The sequence below is a fragment of the Belonocnema kinseyi genome, chromosome 7 (assembly GCF_010883055.1).
Source record: "Belonocnema kinseyi isolate 2016_QV_RU_SX_M_011 chromosome 7, B_treatae_v1, whole genome shotgun sequence".
NCBI classification, from domain to species: Eukaryota; Metazoa; Arthropoda; class Insecta; order Hymenoptera; family Cynipidae; genus Belonocnema; species Belonocnema kinseyi.
Genome location: NC_046663.1, coordinates 96,501,027 through 96,524,972, shown reverse-complemented (window position 1 = coordinate 96,524,972; position 23,946 = coordinate 96,501,027). Strand labels below are relative to the sequence as shown.

The following is a 23,946-nucleotide window of genomic DNA, read 5'->3' as shown; positions in this document are numbered from 1 at the left end:
TGTTATTTTAAATTCAAACAATAATTTTCAAAAACTTTAAACGTTAAAAAAGTTGTTTCTTTGGTGTAAATATTTGATTATTCCAATAAAAAAATGTATCAAATACACATTTTTTAGCATTGGTTTATCTCGAAATTTCTTTCTAGTTTCTTTTTTTTAATTAAAAAATTATATTTTTCGAGACAAATTTTTTGACAATTTTTTAAAAAGACTATGTCCAGAAAACCTGGCTCAAGTTTCAGATCTGAAAAAATTGAGTGATACATGCCAAACTTTTCTAACCTAAAAAAATGTTTCTACTGCTTTACCGTCATATTTTACGAAGAATGAGAAAACAAGAATTCGGCTTCGTAGTACGGCGAGGGCAGCACCTCGATAGGGCAGAAAAGGTGTTGTCCTATATATATAGTTCCCCCACTCTAACACCAGGTACCACATCTACGTTTATAATATCTTTGCTCTGAGTCACGTGACACCCACGTGACACCAACTTGAATAAATGTTTTACGGCCTTCGATTTTTAATAATTTTTTTCTGCTGAACGACACAAAAGAAAAAAATTATAACGCACCTTCGATTCAGATTAAAATTATGTAATAAAAAATTATTTTATCTAAAATCGCGAAACAACCCTATTAAAAAAATGAAATAAATTTTTAACAAAAAATTGATTTTTCGACCAAAAACAATGTAAAATGTAATATTCATATCGTCCAAAATATATTTTTAATTAAAAGCCGTTGAACTCAAGCAAAAATGACGAGTTTTCAACAAGGCATGGAATTTTTCAAATAAACAAGATCAGTCCTTAGCAAAAAATAAAACAAAAACAAATAAAAGACAGATTGTCAACAAAATAGTAAAATTTTCAAACAAAGGAAAGAAACTTCTAACGATAAAATTTTAATCAAAAACTGTTGAATATAAAAAAAGACGATATTTCTCTAAACCAATTTTTTTTTAATTTGAAAATATGGTATTTATTTTTCACTATAAAAATATAAAACTTCTTTTGAAAATATGTATTTTAAAACGTTCTTTCAGTAAACAATAATTTTATGTTTGTGAAATTCAGAACTATTCAATAAAAACTGACCCTACTTAAAATATTAAATTTTTACTTTTCAAACTGAATGAGTGACACTTTAACTCTATTTTACGAATTAACTTTAAAATTTTATCAATAATTTGTATTAAAAAGCTATTTTCACACCGGGTGGCCCATTTTGATTGACGCTCGCAGATGTCTGTTGATAAGCCAGATACGAAAAAATTGTTTCGGCAAAAGTTTTTCAGGACCTTGGGGTAAATTTTCAAAGTAAATTGAAGGTCAGTCAGTTTTTAAAAATGAAAACCCTATCTTTGACACCGGATACGGAAAAAGCGGAAAATTTTACGCCCGAAAAGATCATTTTTAATTTGTAGAGTGACCTTCAGAAGGTCAAGGTTAAATGTTGAAAAATCGTATAGAATGTGTTTTTTTTTCTTCAACTTTTGAGGATTTATGGCCGAACAAGTGTTTTGGTAGAATTGAGGGCCAGCGACCTTGATCATCTTGGCCTTGATGCAAGAGGACTCACGGTAAACAAGCACACCCAACATCTGTTCGCCCATAAATCCTCAAAAGTTCAGAGAAAACAGATTCTGGACGATTTTTCAACATTTAACCCATTTAAAAAACTGATTTTGAACTTAAGTGACATTGAAAATTGACCCCCAAGGTTACAGTTAGGTGGCTTCCATTTTCATGAACAACTTTTGTCGAAACAATTTTTTCGATTCTGGCTTACCATCAGAGATATTTACATGCGTCAATTAAAATGGCCCACCCGGTATATTAAATTTGAATTTTCGCAGAACTCGGGGCCGCACAGATCGCGCACTCTGGTAAGTGGTAAACTCCTTCATTCGACATGGAGGTATCGAGTTGAAGAAGATATTGTCATTCTAACAATAACGCAAAAAAAAGTGACACCTTACTTTCAAATACTGCAAAAGGTAATAAATTCTTACCATTTTTACTCTTATCCAAATCTAAATTTCCAGCTCTGGACTCTCGCTGGGGCTCGGTGAATGTCTTCTTCTTGAAGAGAGGAGTGCTCGTCGAAAGGGATAAACCTAAAGGCTGGGAGTCTACGGAAGCTAGTAGCTTTTGATTTTTGACGCCCTCGAGGGTTCCACTCTTGTGAGATCTAATCTCTAAGCTACCACTAGGTTGTCTGGACGATTGTGAAGATATGACCTGTTGCTGAGCAATGGTTCGTTGCTGATGCTGGTGTCGATGGGGTGAATCTAGCAGTCTATAACCCGTCGACTCCAGGGAAGTTCGACTATGGGAGACCGAACTATCGCTCGATCGTCCCGAGTCCTGAGAATGATTATGATGTCGTCGAGTGGATGATTGATCATGGTGCCTATGATGATGTCTGCTGTTATGATGGTGGTGATGATGATGACGCCTCGATGACGGAGAAGGAGATGGAGGTGAGGTTCTAAGATCAACTCCTGCTCCAGGATTCATGCTGTGAGGTTTACTTATTTGCTGGAACAAAAAATAAAATCAGGAATATTAAATCATTCGAATTTCAATGATTTCTAATTGAAGATATGAGAATGACTTCTAGACTATTTATCGATACATATCAGGAGTATGTTAAAATACTTTCTGCTCTCACTCGAAAAAATTATTTTTAAAATTATGATAAGATAAGGATAAGAAACTCATGATTTTTTCCGCTCACAAATACAGAACATTTTATTCATCAATTTGTTCACTACCCTGAAAAATGGTAAATAATGACTATATACTTCCATAATCTTGTCTGAATTTTATTATCCAGCTGTCATTCTCGTATTTCCGAAAATTCCTAAATTCCAGTCCCAACATTGTTTGAAATTTTGGCATATGATTATCCGCATAGCGCACAATTTGAGTATCGACATATTTCAAAATTTAAAATTGAAATATGCCAAAATTGAACAATGAAAAATTGTTTCCACATATAAGGATCACAGCGCAAAAGAAACTAAAAAAAGGGAAAGAGTGTAATTTTTTTACAAAAAACTCCGACAAAAAATAATCAATAAAAAAATTGCTTTTTAAAAATACCATCCTTACTCAATAATCAATAATCATTTCGTCCTTACTATAATTATTACTTGAATTTAAATTTGAAACTACACGGTTCAATACCCTTAAATTCGAATTAAATATAGGTAACATTTTTTACAGATTCAGCGTAAAAATATTTGTATTTTTTATTGGTAGATTTAAAAAAAAAGAAATCTGAAGCAGCTCAACAATCCTCAACAGATTTAAAATTAAAGTGGCTCAATTTTGAACGTTTGAGTTAAAATTATTAAAGTTAGAACACTTAACTGTACAGTTTATCAAGTAGAAATATTTCATTTTTAAATTATTTAACTTTGTACACTTCAATTGAGAACTGGTCACTTTTTAACACTTCTTTTTAAAATTCCTATCTATTTCTTAACTGTTCCAATTATATATATTGTAAAATGTTTCAGCTACACATTTTTTTAAGAGTGTTTTTTTAATGGCCTATAGATTTCAACACTTGAAACTTGTTACACTTACCCACTTATATTTGTGTTACCATATATTGTTTTTTTTTTATTTTGCAATATAAATAATTTCTAAAAGTGCTTTAATTTTATACAGATGCATTTTATTATTTTTATGGACGCACCTCGTGCTATAAGCCTTGCCTTATATTAGAGCCATAACAAGAAATCTTATTTTAATTCGAAAAACGTATTATTCACATTTCGAATTTAAATTTAAACAAATTATATTAATTGTAATATATACTTGCGATGAAAAAAATATTAAATTTTTACTACACGCGGTAGCACATTTTATCTTCGAAGAGAATAATTTTGTAGATGTGAAAAGAACAATGATATTTTCAAATATATATTTAAAGAGGAAAGGTGAAGTTTTTTTTAGAATCGAGAAAAAAGGTTGAACGCAGGGGAATACAAGGAAAAAATTTGTGTGTAAAAAAGTCACCGATTTGTAGCTAGGTCTCGATTATAAGAAGAAAATGAAATATTGAAATTTATTTCAATGAAAAATATATGGTCAAATTTCGGATTTTTTACGACGAGTTCGAATTTTCTATGAACTGTTCCTGAAAATGTAGACTTAAATATAAAAATAAAAATTTTATTTACAAAATTAAATTTACGTAATTTATAAATTTGCATCTCTGATGATTCGAAACCTCGAAGACTGCTAACTTCCCAGCTTCTGAACATAAACCAGCTTGTAAGTTCTCTAAGAATATTTTTCCAATCAGTCGTAAGATTTTTGTAATTATTGACGCACAAAGAAAAGTGATGAGCCATTTTTTACTATTCATATCGAAGAAATGAATTTTCAGTCAAGAAATAAAAAAAGAACAAAATACTACAAGTTTGTTTGATTACAAATTTACCTATTTTGTTGAACAGTCGCCTTTTTAGTTTTAAAATGTATTTCTTTTTGTAGAAATTTAATGTTTTTTGGTTAGAAATACAAGTGTGTGGTTAGAAATTAATGTGTTTCAATTTAAAATGAACCTTTTCGTTGAAAATTCAAGTAATTTGTAGAAAATTCGTATTTGCAGTTAAAAATTCAACTATTTGCATTAAAAATTCGTTTGCTTTTGGTTGAAAATTAATTTTTTTAAATGAAAAATAACTTTTGGATAAAAATGTAATTATCTTATTGAAAGATGTATTATTTTGTTGAAAATTCATCTTTCTTAATAGAAAATCAACCCTTTTGAAAGGAAATCTAAATATTTTGTTAAAAATAAAGTATTTACTTGGATATTTGTATTTTTTTGGTAGGAAATCAATGTTTTCGTCTCAAAATGCAACTATTTAGTTTAAAATGAATGTTTTATTTAAGGATTCAAGGCTTTTGTCGAAAATTCATCTTCTTTGGCGAAATGCGTCTGTTTTCTTTTTATTAAAATGTTTCTTGAATTTGAAATATAAACTATTACGTTTATTTTACTGAAAAGTCAGGAAGTCGAAAATCCGTCTTTTTTGGTAGACAATTCTTCTTCTTAGTTGAAATATCAACTGCATTGTACAAAGCTCGACTTTTTAACTCGGGAATTCAACATTTTTAATCAAATTTGTTTTATATTAACTGAAAAATCTTTCTTGTTTGAAATTTCAACTTTTGTTAAAGACTCATCATTTTTATTTGAAACATAATTTCTTTGGGTAGAAATTTAATATTTTTTAAATTAAAAATTTAACTTTTTGGTTACAAATGAATCCATTTTGGTAGAGAACTGATTTTTTTTTAAATTCTTTGTTTTCGGTTCTATTCAACGGGTTTTTATTTAAAATGAAAATCTTTTATTCGTTGAAATATTAACTATTACATTTTTTAGTGAACAATTTAGTCGGCGAAAATGAGAGAAAACATCTTTACGTAACTTATGCACGGCTCTATAGACAAATAGTTCGCAATTATTATTAATTACTTCAGAAAAATTAATTTTCTAATACTATCAATAACAATGTAGAAATATTGTAATAAACATTAGTTTATTATTAGAAGTCCTAATAGTTTTAAAAACGAATATTCGAATGATCTTTATAATCTATCAATTTAAAAACACTGGGTTTAATACAATGTACACGATTTTGAATGTAAGAAATAACATTTTTTTACTCAAGACACAAAAACGCGGTCATTTCCCGGTTATCCGGTCCAGTGACCACCCTGATTTATGTAGGTGTATATTCTAACTTGCTTTTACAACTAGCCAAAACTTTGATTTACAACTGCCTATTTTAATCGAGATTTTTATTCACGTCGGCTTTTCAGTAATGTTAGTGTGTGCCTCTAAAATTTTAGAGGAAACTGCAGTACATTACCATATTAGCTACCAGGGTGGGAGTTTCATGATGATTGAAACGTCCTGTCCTTCCAACAATCGGGGTTTGGGTTTGAGTCGAAACGGATTCCTTCCTCCTTGACTCATTTTGCTTCTGAGAATCATTCGTTCCTCCACCACCTGCTGGTTCTGTGTTCTGCTTCAGTGTCTATGAGAAACAAGGTGGTTAGCTTACAAATTTACCGAAAGAAATCATACTGATTGAAGTAAAATTTGAATAAATTTGAATTTTATATCTTCAGAATCAAATTATTAAAAAAAAAAATATTCAAAATTGGAAAATTTTAAATTGCAAATCGTTAAAATTGAAGAATTTAAACATTTAAATCATCAAAACTAAACTATTAAGAAAAATGTTCTAAATTGCATACCTTTAAAATATAAACCTTGACAATTGAGTAGTTTACAATTCTATATTTTGAAAATTCAAGAATTTTCTGTTATTACTCTTGAAAATGGCAGAACTTTGAATAATTGTAAATCTTGAAAATATTAAATTTTTTTGATTGTTTTCATTTACCATTAAAAATTATGCAGTTTTTAAGTTTCACAATAAAAAAATCCTCAAATTTTGATTAGTTACATTTAAAATTTCATCAATGTTCCAGATTTAGAATTGAAAACTCTTGAATTCTGACCTTCCAATCATCAAACTTATCTGCAAATCATTAAAATTGAAAAATTTTCCAGTGTAACTCTTCAAAATTGTAGAACTTTGATTTGTAAATCGTTTAAAATAAGATTTTTTAATTGTGACAACCTAATATTAAAAAGTATGCAAGTTTTATGTTGTACAAATAAAAATTATGCCATTTTTATTCTACAGATTTTTAATATCTTCAGCTTGAAAGATTTATAATTTAAAACTTGAATTTTTTATTTCATTAATCAACAAAACTTAAGCATTTTTATTTATACATCTTTAAAATTTCAGAACTTTTAATTGTGACTCTTCAAAATTGTAGAACATTGATTTGTAAAACGTTTACATTGAAGAGTTTTTAATTGTGACAATTTAAAATGATGCATGTTTTAAGTTTTATAATTTAAAGTCCTGTAATTTTGATACTTTATATTCGAAATTTCGTCAATTTGGAAGATTTTGAATTGAAAACTTCACTTTTGATTTGTACAACCATCAAAATCATCAAAATTTAAGAGTTTTTAGTTATACATATTTTAAATTCAAACAATTTCATTTGTAACTCTTCATAAATCGTAAAACTTTTGAATTTTAAACGGTTAAAATTTAGATTTGTTTAATTTTTACAGTTAAATATTAAAAGCGATGAAAGTTTTAGGTTTTGCAATACAAGATTTTGCAATTCTGATGATTTACATTTGAAGTTCCTTCAATTTCGAAGATTTTACATAAATTTAAAAAAATGAAGTGCTTTCAATTTTAGATCTTCAAAATTGAACTATAAAAAACATTCAAAAAAACATCATTTTAAATTACACACATTAAAAATTTAAGGATCCTCAATTCCAAATCTTCAACATGGACTTAATTCCATATATATTCAAAATTGTATGCTTTTAAACTGTAAACATTCAAAATTAAACTAGTTGCCGAAATCGTAATTGTAAACATTTTCGAAACGGATCAGTGTTAAAAATGAATGACATCAGCAAGACTCATAATTCTAGAATGTCTTTTAAAAATACGTTATTGCGACATTAAACACCATGTTAAATTATTTATATTTTTCTTTACTTCTAATTCCTGCTGGAATAAAATCTTATATTTAAATGAAAGTTACAGATTAATGAAAGCCGATCAAAATTAAAATTCTATAAATTTAATAACCTGCCAATCAAAACAAAAAAGTATAATAAGCGCGGTATTTTTGCTACTTACAGAAGAAATCTCATTACGAACTTTTCTTTAATTAAAAAAAAATCTTTAAAAAGTATGAATCTAAGGCTAAAATGTTTACACCACACTTTTAAATTTCTCCATTAAAATTTTTAAAATCTAAATAAAAAAAGAGGAAAGAAAGAGAGGCAACAAAATCTTCTTCCTTATTTTTCTCTCGTCTTTTTTTTATTTTTATCTTTTTTAAATCCCAATCAAAAACATTGGCAAAAAAGTTGCCAACGTTACAATGCTCACTCTTCGTGCTCACTAATTTTTCCAACATGTCAAAACGCAATGACGAAACCAGGGTATTTTATCAGGATGTCAAGCCTGGATCATTTTAGATCTTATTGGTGCTTGTTAATTCTGCTTTATTTGATATTTCTGTAAAAATTTGCACTTCACGTTTCATAAATCTGATTCCCAACCCTACGTACATGAAATATGATGTCAATGGGAGTATAGTAATGTGATTATATTAAGAGACTCAATTCGCAATTAAATTTGTCATATATACAGGGATACAGTAATCGAGCTGATTAATAATTGCCTCAATTTATGATAATTAACTCTGTAATTCCAAATTTCAGAAAGTTAGTTACGGAGGCAGCTGCATTTTTAACCTATATGTGCAGTGACATAGGAACGAGCACAGAAAAGTTTTCGAATTGGGACGAAGGACAAGGTTTCAAAAATCCTCGCCATCCACCTACTACACTCCCGCGCCAATACCTCAATATAACCATATATAGCACTAGTGAGTTATAAAGTAAAACGACCGCTTAAGAAAAATACCGTTACATATGTTTTCGGTTTTAATATACAAAATATAATTTTTACTCTTATTTATTTCCCATTTTTTCAATAAAAATTCAGATTAGAAGTACCGCCTGTGACCACGTTTGTCCCATTATTAGCCATTCATAGAATTGTTCATCGGCATTCTTAATTTTATAAACTGTTCACCAAATATTAAATTTTAATTCGTTTCTATAAAGTCAATCAAGGATTTGCAAAGAATGTTGAGCAAACTGAGTACACGCATAAAGAAGATGGGCCTCAAAATTAATGTAAATAAAACAAAAAAGGTAGTATTTAAATGAAAAGGTGAGAAAAAAATGTGCAACATTGTCCTAAATCATGAGAAAATAGAACAAGTTGATAAGTACATTTATCTTGGTAGGATTAACATTTAATTATTCTGCATGATATCCGACAAAACACTGATGAACTGAGTGTGTAATGAGATAATTCTCAAATGACTCTTGAATTTTAAACTTTACAAATTAAAGTTTAACAGTTTTTTCATTCAAAAATGTTTAATTCAAATGTCCCATAATTTACACGTGTAAAATGGAAGCTTTTCAACACTTTTTCAACTGTACAATTTAGAATTAAATGCATTCGGTTCTAAAAATATAAATCCAAGCTATATGTTTCAATGCTCTGAATTGAAGAATCAATCAATGCATTACAGTTTTTTTTTTAAATTATAACATTTTAAGCAATATTAAGCTAGAAACATTAAACATTGAACAATTACATTTATTTTAAGTAAACACACGGTTTCAAAATTCAAAATTTTACTTCAAAATCTTGAAGCATTGACATGTTGTTTGAAATTCTTTTAAATTTTAAATTATTTTGAAAACATTTTCTGAACTTCTAAACATCTTTTAAAATGATTCGAATTTTTCTATAAATTTTTTTTAAAATCCTTCAAAATTGAAAAAATTTCCTTAAAATAATTTCAAAATTCTTAAAAAGCTTCGAAATTTTTAGTACAAAATCTAACAAAATCTATTTGCTTTCTAATAAGGCCGTGCGCTATTTGCATCGAAATTTTGGTACAAATAGCCATATATGGTCGATACACATAAACACTACGTTTAAATTATTTGAAATCATTTCAAATTTATTTAAAATGAACAGTCAAATATTTCAAAATTGAAAATAGTTTATAAAGTTTCAATCGAGGTTTTACATTTGTTTAACAATTAAGACTTTTTCATTCTAAAAGTAAAATTTCATTTTAAAATCATGAATTAATTTATATTAACATTTTATCAACTAAAAATGGTTTTTATCAAAAATCTTCTAAATGCTTCTAATTTATAATTGTTTAAGTTTAACAGAAAATTAAAAATATAAAATGGAAAATTTTTAAAGTGAAAGATTTTCGAATTAGACAATCTAAACTGAATGATATCATAATTAAAGAAGATCACAATTTAACTAATTATTTTAAAAAGAGTTGAAAAAAAAGTTGACCGATTTTTTATTCTAAAAATGTTGTAAAATACTCGGCCAACCAATAAATTCATTGTCATTTCCCGTTTTCATAAAATTCCCAGTTTCCCGGTCCAGCGGCCACGCTGAAATTGCAAAAAAAAGTTTTTTGAATGTCAATTTTTAATTCAACTTTCGTCTTTAACTCTTGTTCAAATCCACAGTTTTTGGAATTTATTTATACAATTTAGGGGCAATGTTTCTAATAGCATCCCTGTTATGAAATTTAAAAATAAAACTTTAAATCTTTGTTTAAAACAACATAACAAATTATTTTCTAATCGATTGCATAATTTGCTTCACTAAATGTTTGAGCGTTTTGTTTAACGAGGAAAGTTTGAGTACATAAAAACTTTATTCGAAGAAGTTCTACAAAAAAGTATAGAGAAGTTTACTGCAAAGGCTTTTTTATATAAATCAATAAGCAAATAACTGTGGTTCTCCATGCGTCATGCGTCTTCCACGAGTTCCGACTCCGATGCGACCCTATTAGACCCCACTTGACATACACACGCATGAAAGATCAGTCGTGCGCCTAAAATGTATCGTTCGCAGTTTTCACCTATCACAGAAATCACAGTCTCTATTCGTTCTAAAATAGAGGAATAGAGGATTTTTTTTTTAAATAGAGGACTTTTTTTTAAAATAGAGGACTTTTTTAGGAAATTTTTTAAATGAAGGATAGGATAAATAAAGAAATCAAATTAGAGCGAAGTCAGTGGGAAACAACGTATCTGCGAATGGACGTATATACATGACCATTTACATCAGAAACTAATAAACTTACATGAGTGAAGTCAGTAAAAAATAAGATATCTTTGAAGAAATGTCTTATTATAAACTTTAAAAATTAATGAAACTATATAACCTCTTTAAATAATAATGTTCTTAATAAGTTACAACTTAAACAATCGTAAAGCACAGTCTCCTAGCACTCTTTTTATACTTATTGGAATGGGTTAATCGGATCTTACGCCTTTATTATTGAGTTCACGCATCCTATATACTTGCGATTCTAACAATTTCAATGCTACTTGTCTTATTGAATTAGCATCAGTTGTAGCTAAACAGTTTACAGCCAAGTTATTTTATATGAAATTTTTAGAGTTTACAACTTAAAATAAAAAACATATTATCAATAAAAATAAATATTCTAACGAGCTTTTTCTAAATTTTAATAGCGCATTACGACTTCATAGTTTATTATACTAGTATCACTAGTATAGGGCCTAGGGTGCGCGACTGTTGGTTCTCGCGCTTCGCGCTCGAAGGTGTATTTGCCCCACATTTGTGCACAAACCTATTAAGGTTAACGAACCAAACATCGACAACTGTAATTTGATGATTGTGAATTCTCCTTTGTTAAAGCTTCTTCGGCTTTAGCGAACACATTCTCATCACGTATCTCGTTATTCGCACTCGATTTTGTCCAAAATGTTAACTTTTCTATATTACGTTTAACACTTCTGTATCAAACTTATAATACATTTATTCAGATTATTTAGCGATAGAAAGTTTTCACATAAAACTAATGCCTTCTCATTATGATGAGAATGTAATAATACATCATTTTTGTGCGACAAAAATTTGCATTTTCGATTTTTTAACAAATTTAAAAAAGTTGTTATGATAATCGTGTAGGTTTTTAAAAACTAATATTTTTCTTTTGTTGACTTTTTTTCATGTGGTGCGTTGAATAACATCGAAAAGTCTTTTTCGTTATTATTTTTTTTTTTTTAAAGTTTGGAAACGCTATAATTCTGGTAATTTTGTTGTTATCATAAAAAGTCATCAGGATAAATTGTTCATATTTTTGTGCACTATAAACAGTACTATATGAAAATTTCAAATCTTAAAAAAGTGGTCTTAAAAATTTTGAAAATGCTCCAAATTATTGCATTTTTATTTAAAATAGCTGGCTAACGAAATCGTCCTTTCTTTTCATGTCCTTATAAAGTGTGTTAAAGGGAAATTCAATAAAATAATTACTTCAATGTTACTGTGTTTACAGACTACAACAACAACGACGCTAATGACAAGGCCGATAATACCGGTTTCTTTGGGAATTAGGGATTCTCGAAAAGTGAAAATTTCAAGAAATCCGCGATAGTCAGTTTTCCCACAAAACAATACCTTCTTATTATGATGAGAATGTAAGTATTTTTTGTGCGATTAAAAGATGAATTTTCGATTTCTTTTTAAATTATAAAACCTGTTATGATGACCTTGTAAGTTCTTCAAAACGTAACGTTTTCCTTTTGTTGCCTTTTTTATAACGTGCATTGATTGGTTTAGAATTTTCATTTTCATTTTGTATTTTGAAAAAGTCATAACTGTGATAATTTTCTTGTTATCAAAAAAATCCATCAAGATAAATTGTTAACATTTTCGTGTGCTATAAATAGCCGTACTTGGAATTTAAAAATCTTTGGCCCCTAAACCTGCGTGCCAAAGCCCAATTCGATTCAATTAGTCGGTCCAAAGACATCCAGTATACATACGACAACGACAGACAGATACCAACCTGAAAACTTTTTGTTCCTTCTGAGGAAATCTCAAAACGTCGATATTTGATGGAATCCGCGAAAGTCATTTTTCGTATGAAACCAATACCTTCTCATTATAGTGTGAATGTAAAAAGCACGTGCCCTATCAAAGAAATGTGAAAATCAAAAATTTAGATCTTATTTAGGCAAACCATTTTTTTATTGCACATTTTACTGTACCGAGTACCGTCTTCCACACATTTAGTTTGTTTATTTTTTCGCAACTTGTATCAAAAAGTGATTCATTATGAATTTGTAGTTTTTTCCAGTGCGTGGAATTTGAGCTTTTTCATTTTTTTCGTATCTTGCATAGTTTAACCAAAAAATGGAATATGTGGATTTTTTTACTTTTTTTTGGTAGGATCAAATTTGGAATTTTCAACTTTTCGAGCAAATTAAAAAAGTTGTTATCATAATCCTGTAGGGCCTTCAAAAAGCAAAGTTTTTCTTCTTTCGACTTTTTTTCCTATCATGTGTTGTTTGGCTTAAAATGTTCATTTTAGTTGTTTTTTTGGATTTTGAAAGTGCCCTAACTCTGATGATTTTCTATTTATAGAAGAAAGTCACAGGGACAAATTGTTTGAGTTTTTGAGTACTATGAACAACTGTACATAGAATTTTCAAATCTTGAAAAAATGTGGTTTCAAACATTTTTGGTACGATCAAATTTGGAATTTTCAACTTTTTGACCAAATTAAAAGAATTGTTACCATGATCTTGTAGGAATTTCGAAAATCAACGTTTTTCTTCTCTTGACTTTTTTTCGTATCATGCGTTGTTTGGCTTAAAATGTTCATTTTAATTTGTTTTTCTTTTTATTTTGAAAATGCTCTAACTCTGGTCATTTTTAATTGTTCAATAAAAGTCATTAGGATAAATTGTTCAACTTTTTGAATACTATAGCCGTACAGAGAATGTTGGAATTTTTAAAAAAGTGGTCTCAAAAATATTCAAAATGTGCCCACTTTTTTAATTTTTATCCAAAATGGCTGTCTAACGAACTTGACCTTTAGTTTAGGATACTAAACGAGTGTACCAAAGGGCAATCTAATAGATAAATTTTTTCGAAAGTTATCATGTTCACAGTGAGGCAGACATACAGACAGACACATTCGTAAAAACCTGTTTTTCGGTTTCAGAGGGTCTCACAACGTGGATATTTGACAAAAACTGGGGGGGGGGTCAAATTTTACACAAATCTAATACCTTCTCTGATGAGAATGTAAAAAAGAATATTCTTCTCCAGAAAAGAAGAAGGTATTAACCCTTAAGGGTCCCCATGGAGTCGTTAGTGCCCTGACGCTTTATATTGAAATTTACGAAGTTCATACTTCTTCAGTTTTTAATTTTTTTTTTGCATTGTCTTAAAATTAAAAAATTATTTAATAAGTAAAATTATCTTATAACAAGACACTTAAGTCTTAAGGGAATGCCCAAACAAACTTCACGCTAAAATATTAAAAAGCTTCGACGCAATAAAAAATTAAGGCTGGGGTCTTCAACAACCCCATGAGGACCTCAACGTTATACCAAAGGGGACCTTTAAGGATTAAATACCTTGTTAAACTTTTCTTTTCTTTGCTATTGTTAACAGAATTTCAGTAGATATCTTTATGGCATTTTGTTGTAGCCAATCTCCCTTCTGTCGTTTTTGTTTTCCTTTATCCCGAAGTTTTTGTAGATTGCGAAATTAAAATATGAAAAATTGATCAAATTATAAATTTCCTTTAATTTGATATGATCCTGATGTTCACTTTTTGGTTTTGATATGTGAAATAAAATTTTATTTTTTAAATTAAAGTTTTTGGCTAAAAATAGAGGAAAAAGAGGATAATTTTCCGAAATAGAGGAAATAAAGGATCATTTTCGAAATAAAGGACCGGCTGTCATTCCTGCTAGCAATTTATTTTAACAAAGCCTTCGTGAAAAACTTGTCTATACTGTTTCAAGCAACTTCTTCACGGAAAGTACTCGTTTGCTCAAACTTGCCTCGATAAACGAAACGCTCAAACATTTTGTGAAACGAATTATACAATCGCTTAGAAAATAATGTTTTATATTGTTTTATATAGAGATTTAATGTTTGATCTCTGTCACAACAAGAATGCCTATAAGTTTTATAAATAAATGGAAGGCAATAATTGAATTTTTATGATTGGCCAAGAATCGAACTTTCGAGAACGGTAAAAGTACCGAACGGTAGAGACCGATATAGGGTCTATGGCTTAATGTCTCTGTTTAATATTTGAAAGTACATTTTTTCAAACTGCAAAAAATTGCACAAGGAGGCTCAAAAGGAATTATTTGAAGAAGTATAATTCTGTTTGAGCCTCCTTAAGCAATTTGTAGCATTATTTGATTTTTTAAAGTTTATGCTGGTTTAAAAAATGTACTTTCAATAATTGAAATAAAAATTAACTTTTAAAAAGACTTGTTTTTGAAATTTGTTAAAAAACTAAAGAAGATAAAAATTTCTGGTAGACCAAAAGACAGATGTGGAATGTAATTCTCTACGATAATCGTTATTTGTAAGGTCAAAATTTTCAATTAGGATTTTCAGTCGAAGCTTTAAATCAGTGACGTAGCCAGGGGGAAGGGGCTGAGGGGGCTCAAGCCCCACCCCCTCGAAATTTCGTAATTTCATCTATTATACTCCAGAAAACTTCATTATATTTACAACGGCTTTTGTCTATGTTCTGACAGCTCTGTTAGTTGCCATAAATGCTAATGAGAAAGAGGTATTATATAGAGTATAGACACCATAATAAACTGGTATCTATTCTTCAAGTTATCTGCGAAAATAAAGGCAGTAAACTTTAGATTTCTACATTTAAAATTAAGTAAACTCAAAGGCCAAATCTATAAAACAAGATTTTAGCACACCAATGATTTAATTATAAGTATAGTTTTGTCCCAATCTGGAACAATTACCTGAAAGGTAGAAATTCGTAAGTTGATCATAAACAAGGAAGGCCCTCATTGTAAACTAAAGTGGTCTCAGAATGCATTGCAATTTTTTCATAGTTTCAGGCATATCACCCCCATACTTTAAAAATCCACCCCACCCCCTCCTCAATGCGTTAAAAAAAATTATATTTAGAAGTTCCGCCAACCCCATTAAGTTTAATACGTATTTACCATGAGAAAAAATACCTTTTTTGTACATTTTATTTAGAATCGTCAATATTATAAAATACTACTTTATACTGATAACGAGAAGTTTAAATCAAATTTATAAATAATTTATTATTGTTTTTAGCAATTTTCTCTTCGAATGGATTTAAGGCCATGTGACGAGTATAACAGCTGATCAAGTCAGTCCTAAGATCAATATTTTTTCATCCATATCGAAAAATAAAAGTTTGAATAACGCGTAAATTTTTTTCGAGAAATGTTCATAAATATTAAAGGATCGTTTGTGGCCTTGCAAAGAGTTGGTGGAAGAAAAAAGTTTATTTATGAAAATAATTATTATCGACGGACGCATGCAGTCTTTACAGCAGATGTTTCACTTTTCACTTTCTCTGTCGGTAATCATGCAATCTGTTTTACCCACAGACCCGCAGAATTTCGAAATTGTCTACTCGTTGCGCTAGTGCTGCTCCGAAACAGCTGATATGTATGTTAGACACGTGCCAATTAATGATTTCAATTTGTTTATTTGCATCAAAAGTGAAAACATTAGTTGTTGGATTATTTGTGTATAATATTCGTGAGAGATTTTTGTTGTTTTGCCCTACTTTGATCAATATAAACCTCATAACTAGCCCATTGACAACATTGCAAATTGCTTGCAGGGTTTGACGACAGCACGGTCGGTATTTCTCCAAAATAGTAACTTTTTCCAGTATTCTAATTATTTAGGACCAGAGACATATTCTTGCATGCCTTCTATTTATCGTGCCAAATTTTTAACACGATATCTCATTCCGTGTGGACGTAAGTTGGGAAAGAAAACTTCCACTGGTATTTTATCCAAAAAAATTTTTTTCTCAAAATTTCCACCGGAACAAAGCAGAGACGTGTACATTATTACCTCCTCTTTCATTTCCCAAACTTTCAGATTCAGAGCGATACCTCATTTCGTTTAGACGTAAGTTGGGAAAGAAAAATTGAAGACCAGGTATGGTCATGTGACCCTCTCGTCACATGGCCTTAAAAAGTTGCAGTTTTTCCGAATTTTTAAACTTCTTTTTAAGCTTTTAATTAGAGCGAGGTAACAATAACTCAAATTTAACAGAAATAATTGTTTAAATAATATATTATTATTTATAATTATATTTTCTCAGAATAATGATAGAAAGTTGCAGTTTTTTCAAAAATTTTCCACTTTTTGTCAAATTTTCAATTAGAGTGAGCTAACAATTAATGCAAATTAACAAACATAATTGTTATAACAATTCATTATTATTTTTAATAATATTCTCTTTGAATAATGCCAGAAATTTGCGGTTTTTTTATGGAATCTTCAAATTTTTGTTCACTTCTCATTTCGTGAGTTAATAACTGATGCAATTTAGTAAGCATAATATTATTTAAACAATTCATTATTGACTATAACTATCTCCTCTTAGATTATTGAAAAGTTACGGTTTTTTCTGAAATTTTTACCTTTATTTTACCCTTTTAGTGATATATTTCATATATTTGTCTGAAATAAAATAGATCATTTTGAGATATTCTTTCAATTTTCGATATGAATCATATTAAATATAAATGTTCCTTGAAAGCCTTTTTGCTTAAATTCAATATTTTGTGGTGTACATGAAATATTTTCAAACCCACTGTAAGACCTTTAAATCTTTTTAAATTGATTAAAATTCGTAGATTATCTATGAAAGTCTGAAATCTTTTACAATTCTTTATATAGTCTCTATAGAAATTATTTGAAATCGTTAATAAAACTTTTTTTTAATTCTTGAAATCTCTTGAAATCTGTTAAAATCACTTGAAATAAATATAAATCCCTTGAAATATCTCGAAATATTTCGGACAACCCAAAAATTTTTTTAACGTTCCAATACTCAATGATATCCTCTAAAATCTTTTAAAATTTTAAAAAAGCTTTTAAAATTGTTATGAAATCTTTAAAATGATCTTCATAACTGGTGCAAACTCAAAATTAAAATGATCAAAAGTAGATACTTTAAAATCTGTATTTGCAAGAACATTGAAACAAATTAAAGTTAGCAGCACACTTCATTTTCACATTTAAAATGTAACAAATAGAGCAATTTTAAGGTATCCAAAAACCAATAATGTTTTCAACAACAATGACTGCGAGACACTTCATTACACCACTTTATGTAAATACACATATGCTCTTTCCCGGTCAATTCAATTTTTCAAAACTTAATAATTTTGAATTTAAAGTATTCAAAACTTAATTAAAAATTAAAACATTCTAAGTGGAATAATAATCAATTTGAAGCGCATACAAAAATTGGTCAATTTTAGATTTAAACGTTCAATATATAGAACTTCAAATCAGAAGCCATCTCAATTGAATAATTTCAATTTCCGGGCCTTCAAATTGAGACTGTGAAAATAGAACATTTAAAGTGGTACAAGTTCGAAATTCAAAGCATTAAAAATTGGACATTTTTATAGTTTAGCTATAAAAATAGAAGAATTAGATTGAAATTAGAAATCTTTAATATTACAGAACTTTAAATTTACCATAAAAATTTTACAAATTAAGAATGTCAAATTTACGGATTCAAAATTCGGCATGTTCTAAATAAAGCATTTAAAATTCAAACAAATTAACCATTTTTAATTTAACATTGTAAAAATACAAAACCTTATTCATTTAAATTTTTGATATTACGAATCAAAGAATGGAAAATTTATACTACAAAATTTAAATTTACAAATTTTATCCTTCAAAATTGAACAATTTTGTGAACTTAATAATAAATAAATATTCAACGCAAAAACTAATTTGGAATAAAGTGTCCAAGTTCGCAAATTCCCAAATGGACTTTTACATTGCATAACTAAAAAGTAAGTTCAATTTTTAATTGTGCTTCATAAAATTCAACTAACCAAAATTAGAAAATTTTAAAATACAACAATCTGACACTTCGATAATATCAAAATAAAGCAAATTCAAAAATGGAATAATTGTATAAAGCTTTTAATAAATTTGGCAAGTCTTTAATTATCGCATAATAAATTTTGGAAACTGAATGGATCAAAATTACCTATTTTCAGTTTTAGACATTCAAGAATAAACAAGTTTAAACTTTCATTGTCTAAAATCGGAATTTTATCTAATATTCGATTTGTTAATTTGGATAAGTTAAAACATAAATCCGTGAGGAAATTTGCAAAATTTGAAATTGTAAAAGTTTTGGGAAAATATATTTAGTTTGCTTTTCTACTTCAGATACACAAATTGCAATTTTTGCTTAGATTAGTTTTCTCATGTTTTTTATAGATGTATTGTATGGATACGAAATTCTGATATTTTTAATACTTAAATACATATGAAAATAATATGTTTAATTGTCACTCATTTCAAACAAAAACAGAAAAGGTTTAGTTTGAAAATGTAAAGATAGAATTGAAAATAAATAAAGGTTTCGGTAAAGCAGAAAACTGAAATAATTCTTCAAATATTTTCTTCTCTCATTCTAGTATTAAGGAACATATTATGCAGTACTTGAAGAATTCTTCAATGGAAGCAGTTAAGTGATTTGTCATTGAACCACTCGCAACGATTTTTATGGATGGATTCACAGGCTTTCTACTGGAATTATAATAACAAACAATTTTGTGTAATTTAAAAATTAAAATTGTGCTACTTGTAACGTGTCATACTATCATATTTTCTGCATGATTGCGTTATGGAAACGCGAGACTATTTCGCTATAATATATTCTGCAAAAATATTTTAACTTTTGAAATTTGAATGACTAATCTTTTGAATTCATAGAATTTTTCAGATTTACCTATTTTCTAAAATTAATATTTTAGGTCTCACAGTCCCTATCGGATAAAATATAAGGACCAAAGGGTACTTTTTTTCAAGCTCATAATGTACTTTTTTCGCGCTCAAAGGTTAACAAATTCATGATGAATTCATAAGCCTGTAAAACAATTCAAGTTCAATTCCAAAGAATTCAAATGAATTGGAAACAGTTTCAAAATATGAAAAAACCTAATCGAATTCAGTAAATTTAAAATGAGCTTAGAAAAATTCAAGTGAATTCAGAAGAATTTGATGAAATTCCTAAGAATTCAAGTAAGGTTAAAAGGCTTCAAAATCGATTAAATAAAAAGTTTTAAAAGTTGAAAAATTCATTGAATTCAATAGAATTGAGAAAATTTAAAGAATTGAACTGAATTAAAAAAACAAAAGAAGTGACTAATTTAAAAGAAAGAAGAATTCAATAAAATTCATAAAAACTCAAACTAAGATTAGAAAACAATCAAGTGAATTCAAACAATTAAAAACATGCAATGAATTGAGTAAGCTTAAAATAAGTTTAGAAAAATGAAAGAGAATTTTAGATAATTTTATGAAATGCCTAAGAATTTAAGATGAGTTTTAAAGACTTCAAATATGAATGAAAGAAAACCTGTTTAAAAACCATTAAATTGAGTAAAATTGAGTGAATTTAGGAGAATTCAATGGTATTTACAAGAATTCAGGGCAAATTACAAATAAGTTGCAAAAAAATTTGAAAATGTCTCCAAATATTTGAAACCCCACGTGTTAACTCACTTCTTGTGAATAAATACTTTGAAATCCATTAAATATTAAAATCCCTTAATATTACTTAAACCTTGCGAAATCTCTTGAAATTTTTTAAAGCTCCTGAAAATGCAAAGAAATGTTTAAAAAATTCCTTCAAATATTTTAAATACTTTGATCATTTCATCAATTCATCCTCAGAATCAATTAAATAAAAACTTTTAAAAATTCAAAAAAATTTATTGAATAAAGCAGAATTGAGTACATAAGAAATAAAGTGAATTAAAAAGTGTAAAAGAATTCCAAAGAATTAAAAAGAATTCAGGACAAATTAATAAGAATCCAGGGTGAATTCCAAAAACCAAAAACTGATGTCAAATTAAAAGCTTTTGAAAATACCTTAGAAGTTTTACAAACACCCCAAGATCTTAAAAATATCTTCATATTATTGATATTTATTAAATATTTCTCGTGATCTTTAAAAGTACTGGCAATATTTTTAAAGAATTCAAGACAATTCAGAAATAGGTATGTTAAGCATGAGTTATTTTTTTTAAAGAGACATTATTAAAAATGACATTACGAGCCGCACAAAGGTTACCATAGGAATCAAATCTTGAAAATAGGGTACTTTAGGGACCTTAACTGAATATAGGGCACAATAGGTGAAATAACACCGGTCTGTGAGACCTGATATTATTTAAAGCCGTTGAAATGGTAAAATACAAAAATTCTACATGAGAGAAATCAAAACCTAATTTTAAAAAAATAAGAAGAAAAAACTTGAAATTTTTGCATTTTCTTTCGTTTCTGATCTGATTTTAATGCCATCTCAACCTAAAGAGGGAAACTGTACGTATAAGTACTTTGGTCTCCAATATCGCTTAGCGCTTAGCGTATGAGTAATGCAAGATTCTAAACATTTTGTAGATGTACAGCACGATATACACCAGACTTTTTTCATCTGGCTGCGATCACCTATTTATAGCTCCACCAGAAGTTAAGATGGTAACTCACTCGCATTTCTACCTCTGAGCCAAGTAGGCGCAAAACGAATGAGTGAAGTTCACTATTCAAAAAATATATATCCTTACAAGGGGCAAATCTCATATTCAGGGTGTATGTGCTAATCGAGGGAAAAAATTCCTGGCCATTTCCCGCTTCAAGAACATTTTTCACGTAATTGAAATAAAAAAATTCGAACTTTTAGATGCTGAGAATTTTTTTCAATTGAAGTAATCAAAACTGACCCATAAATTAAAGTACCTACCCGAAATAAAAGCTCAAAAAAGGTTTTATTCAGACATTTTTAATTCAAAAGTTTAAGAATTTACCCCTATAACTTTTCAAATCAACAATTTTGGATTAAAAGCCGTTAAACAGCACATTTAAAATTTCAAACTTCTATAAATTGAACAGTTTAAAGGTTTCTGGTTAAAAAATATAAATCCACGTTATCATTTTCAATGCTCTAAATTGAAGAATCAATTAAAACCTTTGCAAATGTTCAAAATTATAACATTTTAAGCAATTTTAAGTTAAAAACTTAAAAAATGATACATCATAATTCGACGCTTTCACTTACATACTACTTTTTTTTAATGCAACAATTAAAATTGTAACTTTCAAATCCTAACTTTATTGGAAAGACTGAAAAATTACAAAAAAAATAAAACTATCGATACACGAAAATTTCTAAATGATAAAATTCCCGAATCTAAACAATTAAAAAATTGTTTGAATGATAAATAAATTATAAAGTAATACATGAAATAACAAATATGTTGATAAAATAAAAGCATTTTATTTGATTTATTATTTTTTAGTATAGCACTTAACAATTTCTTAATCGTTTAGAATCGAGAATGTAATCAATCGTGGATTTTACTATGGTCAGAAATTTTTCAGTGATGTCGGGCATTTTATCATGTGGGAAATTTTATTTAAGGAATTTTCTATTAATGGGAATTTTTTTAATTCGCCAATATTATAAACTATCCAGAATTGTATAATTCGAAAATTTGTAACTTCCAGCGACTTCATTTTAGTTGAAAATTCATATTTTTGGTTGAAAATGTAACTATTTCAACTATTCAACATTAATTAATTTATATCTTTAAGTTGATCCCCTAAACACTTTTTTATCCAAAACTTTCAATTTCAAACGCTTTTAATTTTGTATTGCTTAACTCTTCGTCCAAGCTAACTAATGAACTTAAAAAAAAGAATTAAAATCAAACTACAAAAAATAAATTCACTAACACTTTCCCATTTTTCCCCACCTAAGCAAATTCCCGGTCATTTCCCGGTTTTCCGATTCGGCAGCCAGCCTCATACTAAAAAGTTAATAAAAAAAAAGACACCATTATTTAATAAAGAAATTATCTATAATATTTCTTAAAAAGACATCAGGCCAAAATAGACTAAAAATATTACCGTATCATTTATGTGCCGCTCTCAGATTTGGAAGGAATGTGGAGAATTTTAAATAAAAATTTCTCGCAAATAAAAAGACGTATTAACAGTTCGAAAATAATTCAGAAAGACTTTCGGAGGTCACTCTATTTTAGCGAGAGAGAGAAAACATATATACAATATTCTAAAAATGAAACGGACATTTTTTTAAACGCCGATCAAATTTCATTTGTTTCGTTTTTGGGACGCGTTTTATCTCCTATTCTTCTTTTCCACTTTTTCCATTGATCAGTACTGTTTTTTAATTTTTCAAAGACCGTGGCTTCGATATTCGAACTGAAAAAATAATCCAAATTTTCGCCAAATATTGGAGTACAGAAGCAAGCTTCAAAAACAAATAACTTTTTCCCGAGCTCTGAGCCTTATTAGGAACACAATACAGAGTGACATCACTCTAATCAAACTTGATGAAGCTGAACGATGGCTAGAAAACTGTATTAGCGTATAATAAGCTCAAAAACTCTCTCAAGGCAAAAAAAAAAGTTTGCGGCATAGAAATATTTTTGATTAAACTAACAATAAAACTGTAGGAAACACAAATAGAATTCTATTATTATTGCCCAGGCTATAAAAAATTTTTCACGGGTACTCAAAATATCAAAGCTGAAACATTATAAATTTGCAATGCTTAAAATTCAAAATTAATATATTCAAAATTGAACAAGTTTAGATGCAAGGTTCGAGTGAGACGCAATTTTAAAATTGTACACTTTTAAAATGAAAGCCACAATTCCAACAAAATTGAATAATTATTGTTCGGAAACCTTGACACCAAAGGATTTCAGTACTGATAAACATTATCACAAATAAGAAAATTCCTTTGTCTAAACTTCTAAAAAAGATCGTTTATTCTACAAGTTGTTAAGATCATTTTGCTTTTTCTCAATTATGATATATTTATAATAATCAATCAAAATTATTCTAAAGCCTAAAATTTTTTTAATTATTAAGTTACAGGAAACATTCTTTTATTACGAGGGTAGTTCAATAAGTCCTTAGAATGACCAACATATGGCGCGCGAATCGCTCCGAATCATCTGTTTTCACTCAGCACCACTCCCGACTAGATGTATGGTGCAGTCACAGTCCACATCTTCTGAGTTTACGTGTTTTTATAACCAATTGAAAAAAAAAATTGTTCGTTAAGAA

General features: G+C 28.4%; 1 protein-coding gene across 1 annotated transcript in view; it reads right to left on the bottom strand.

Moving 5' to 3' along the window:
• Positions 1-23,946, bottom strand: part of LOC117176034 (rho GTPase-activating protein 39) — a 69,360-nt gene that overhangs the window by 25,982 nt on the left and 19,432 nt on the right. Inside the window, exons 4-5 of the mRNA XM_033366008.1 lie at positions 5,905-6,072; positions 2,014-2,542 (exon numbers count right to left, since the gene is read on the bottom strand). Of these exons, the coding sequence (XP_033221899.1) occupies positions 2,014-2,542; positions 5,905-6,072 (697 nt within the window). The remainder of the gene's footprint in view (positions 1-2,013; positions 2,543-5,904; positions 6,073-23,946) is intronic.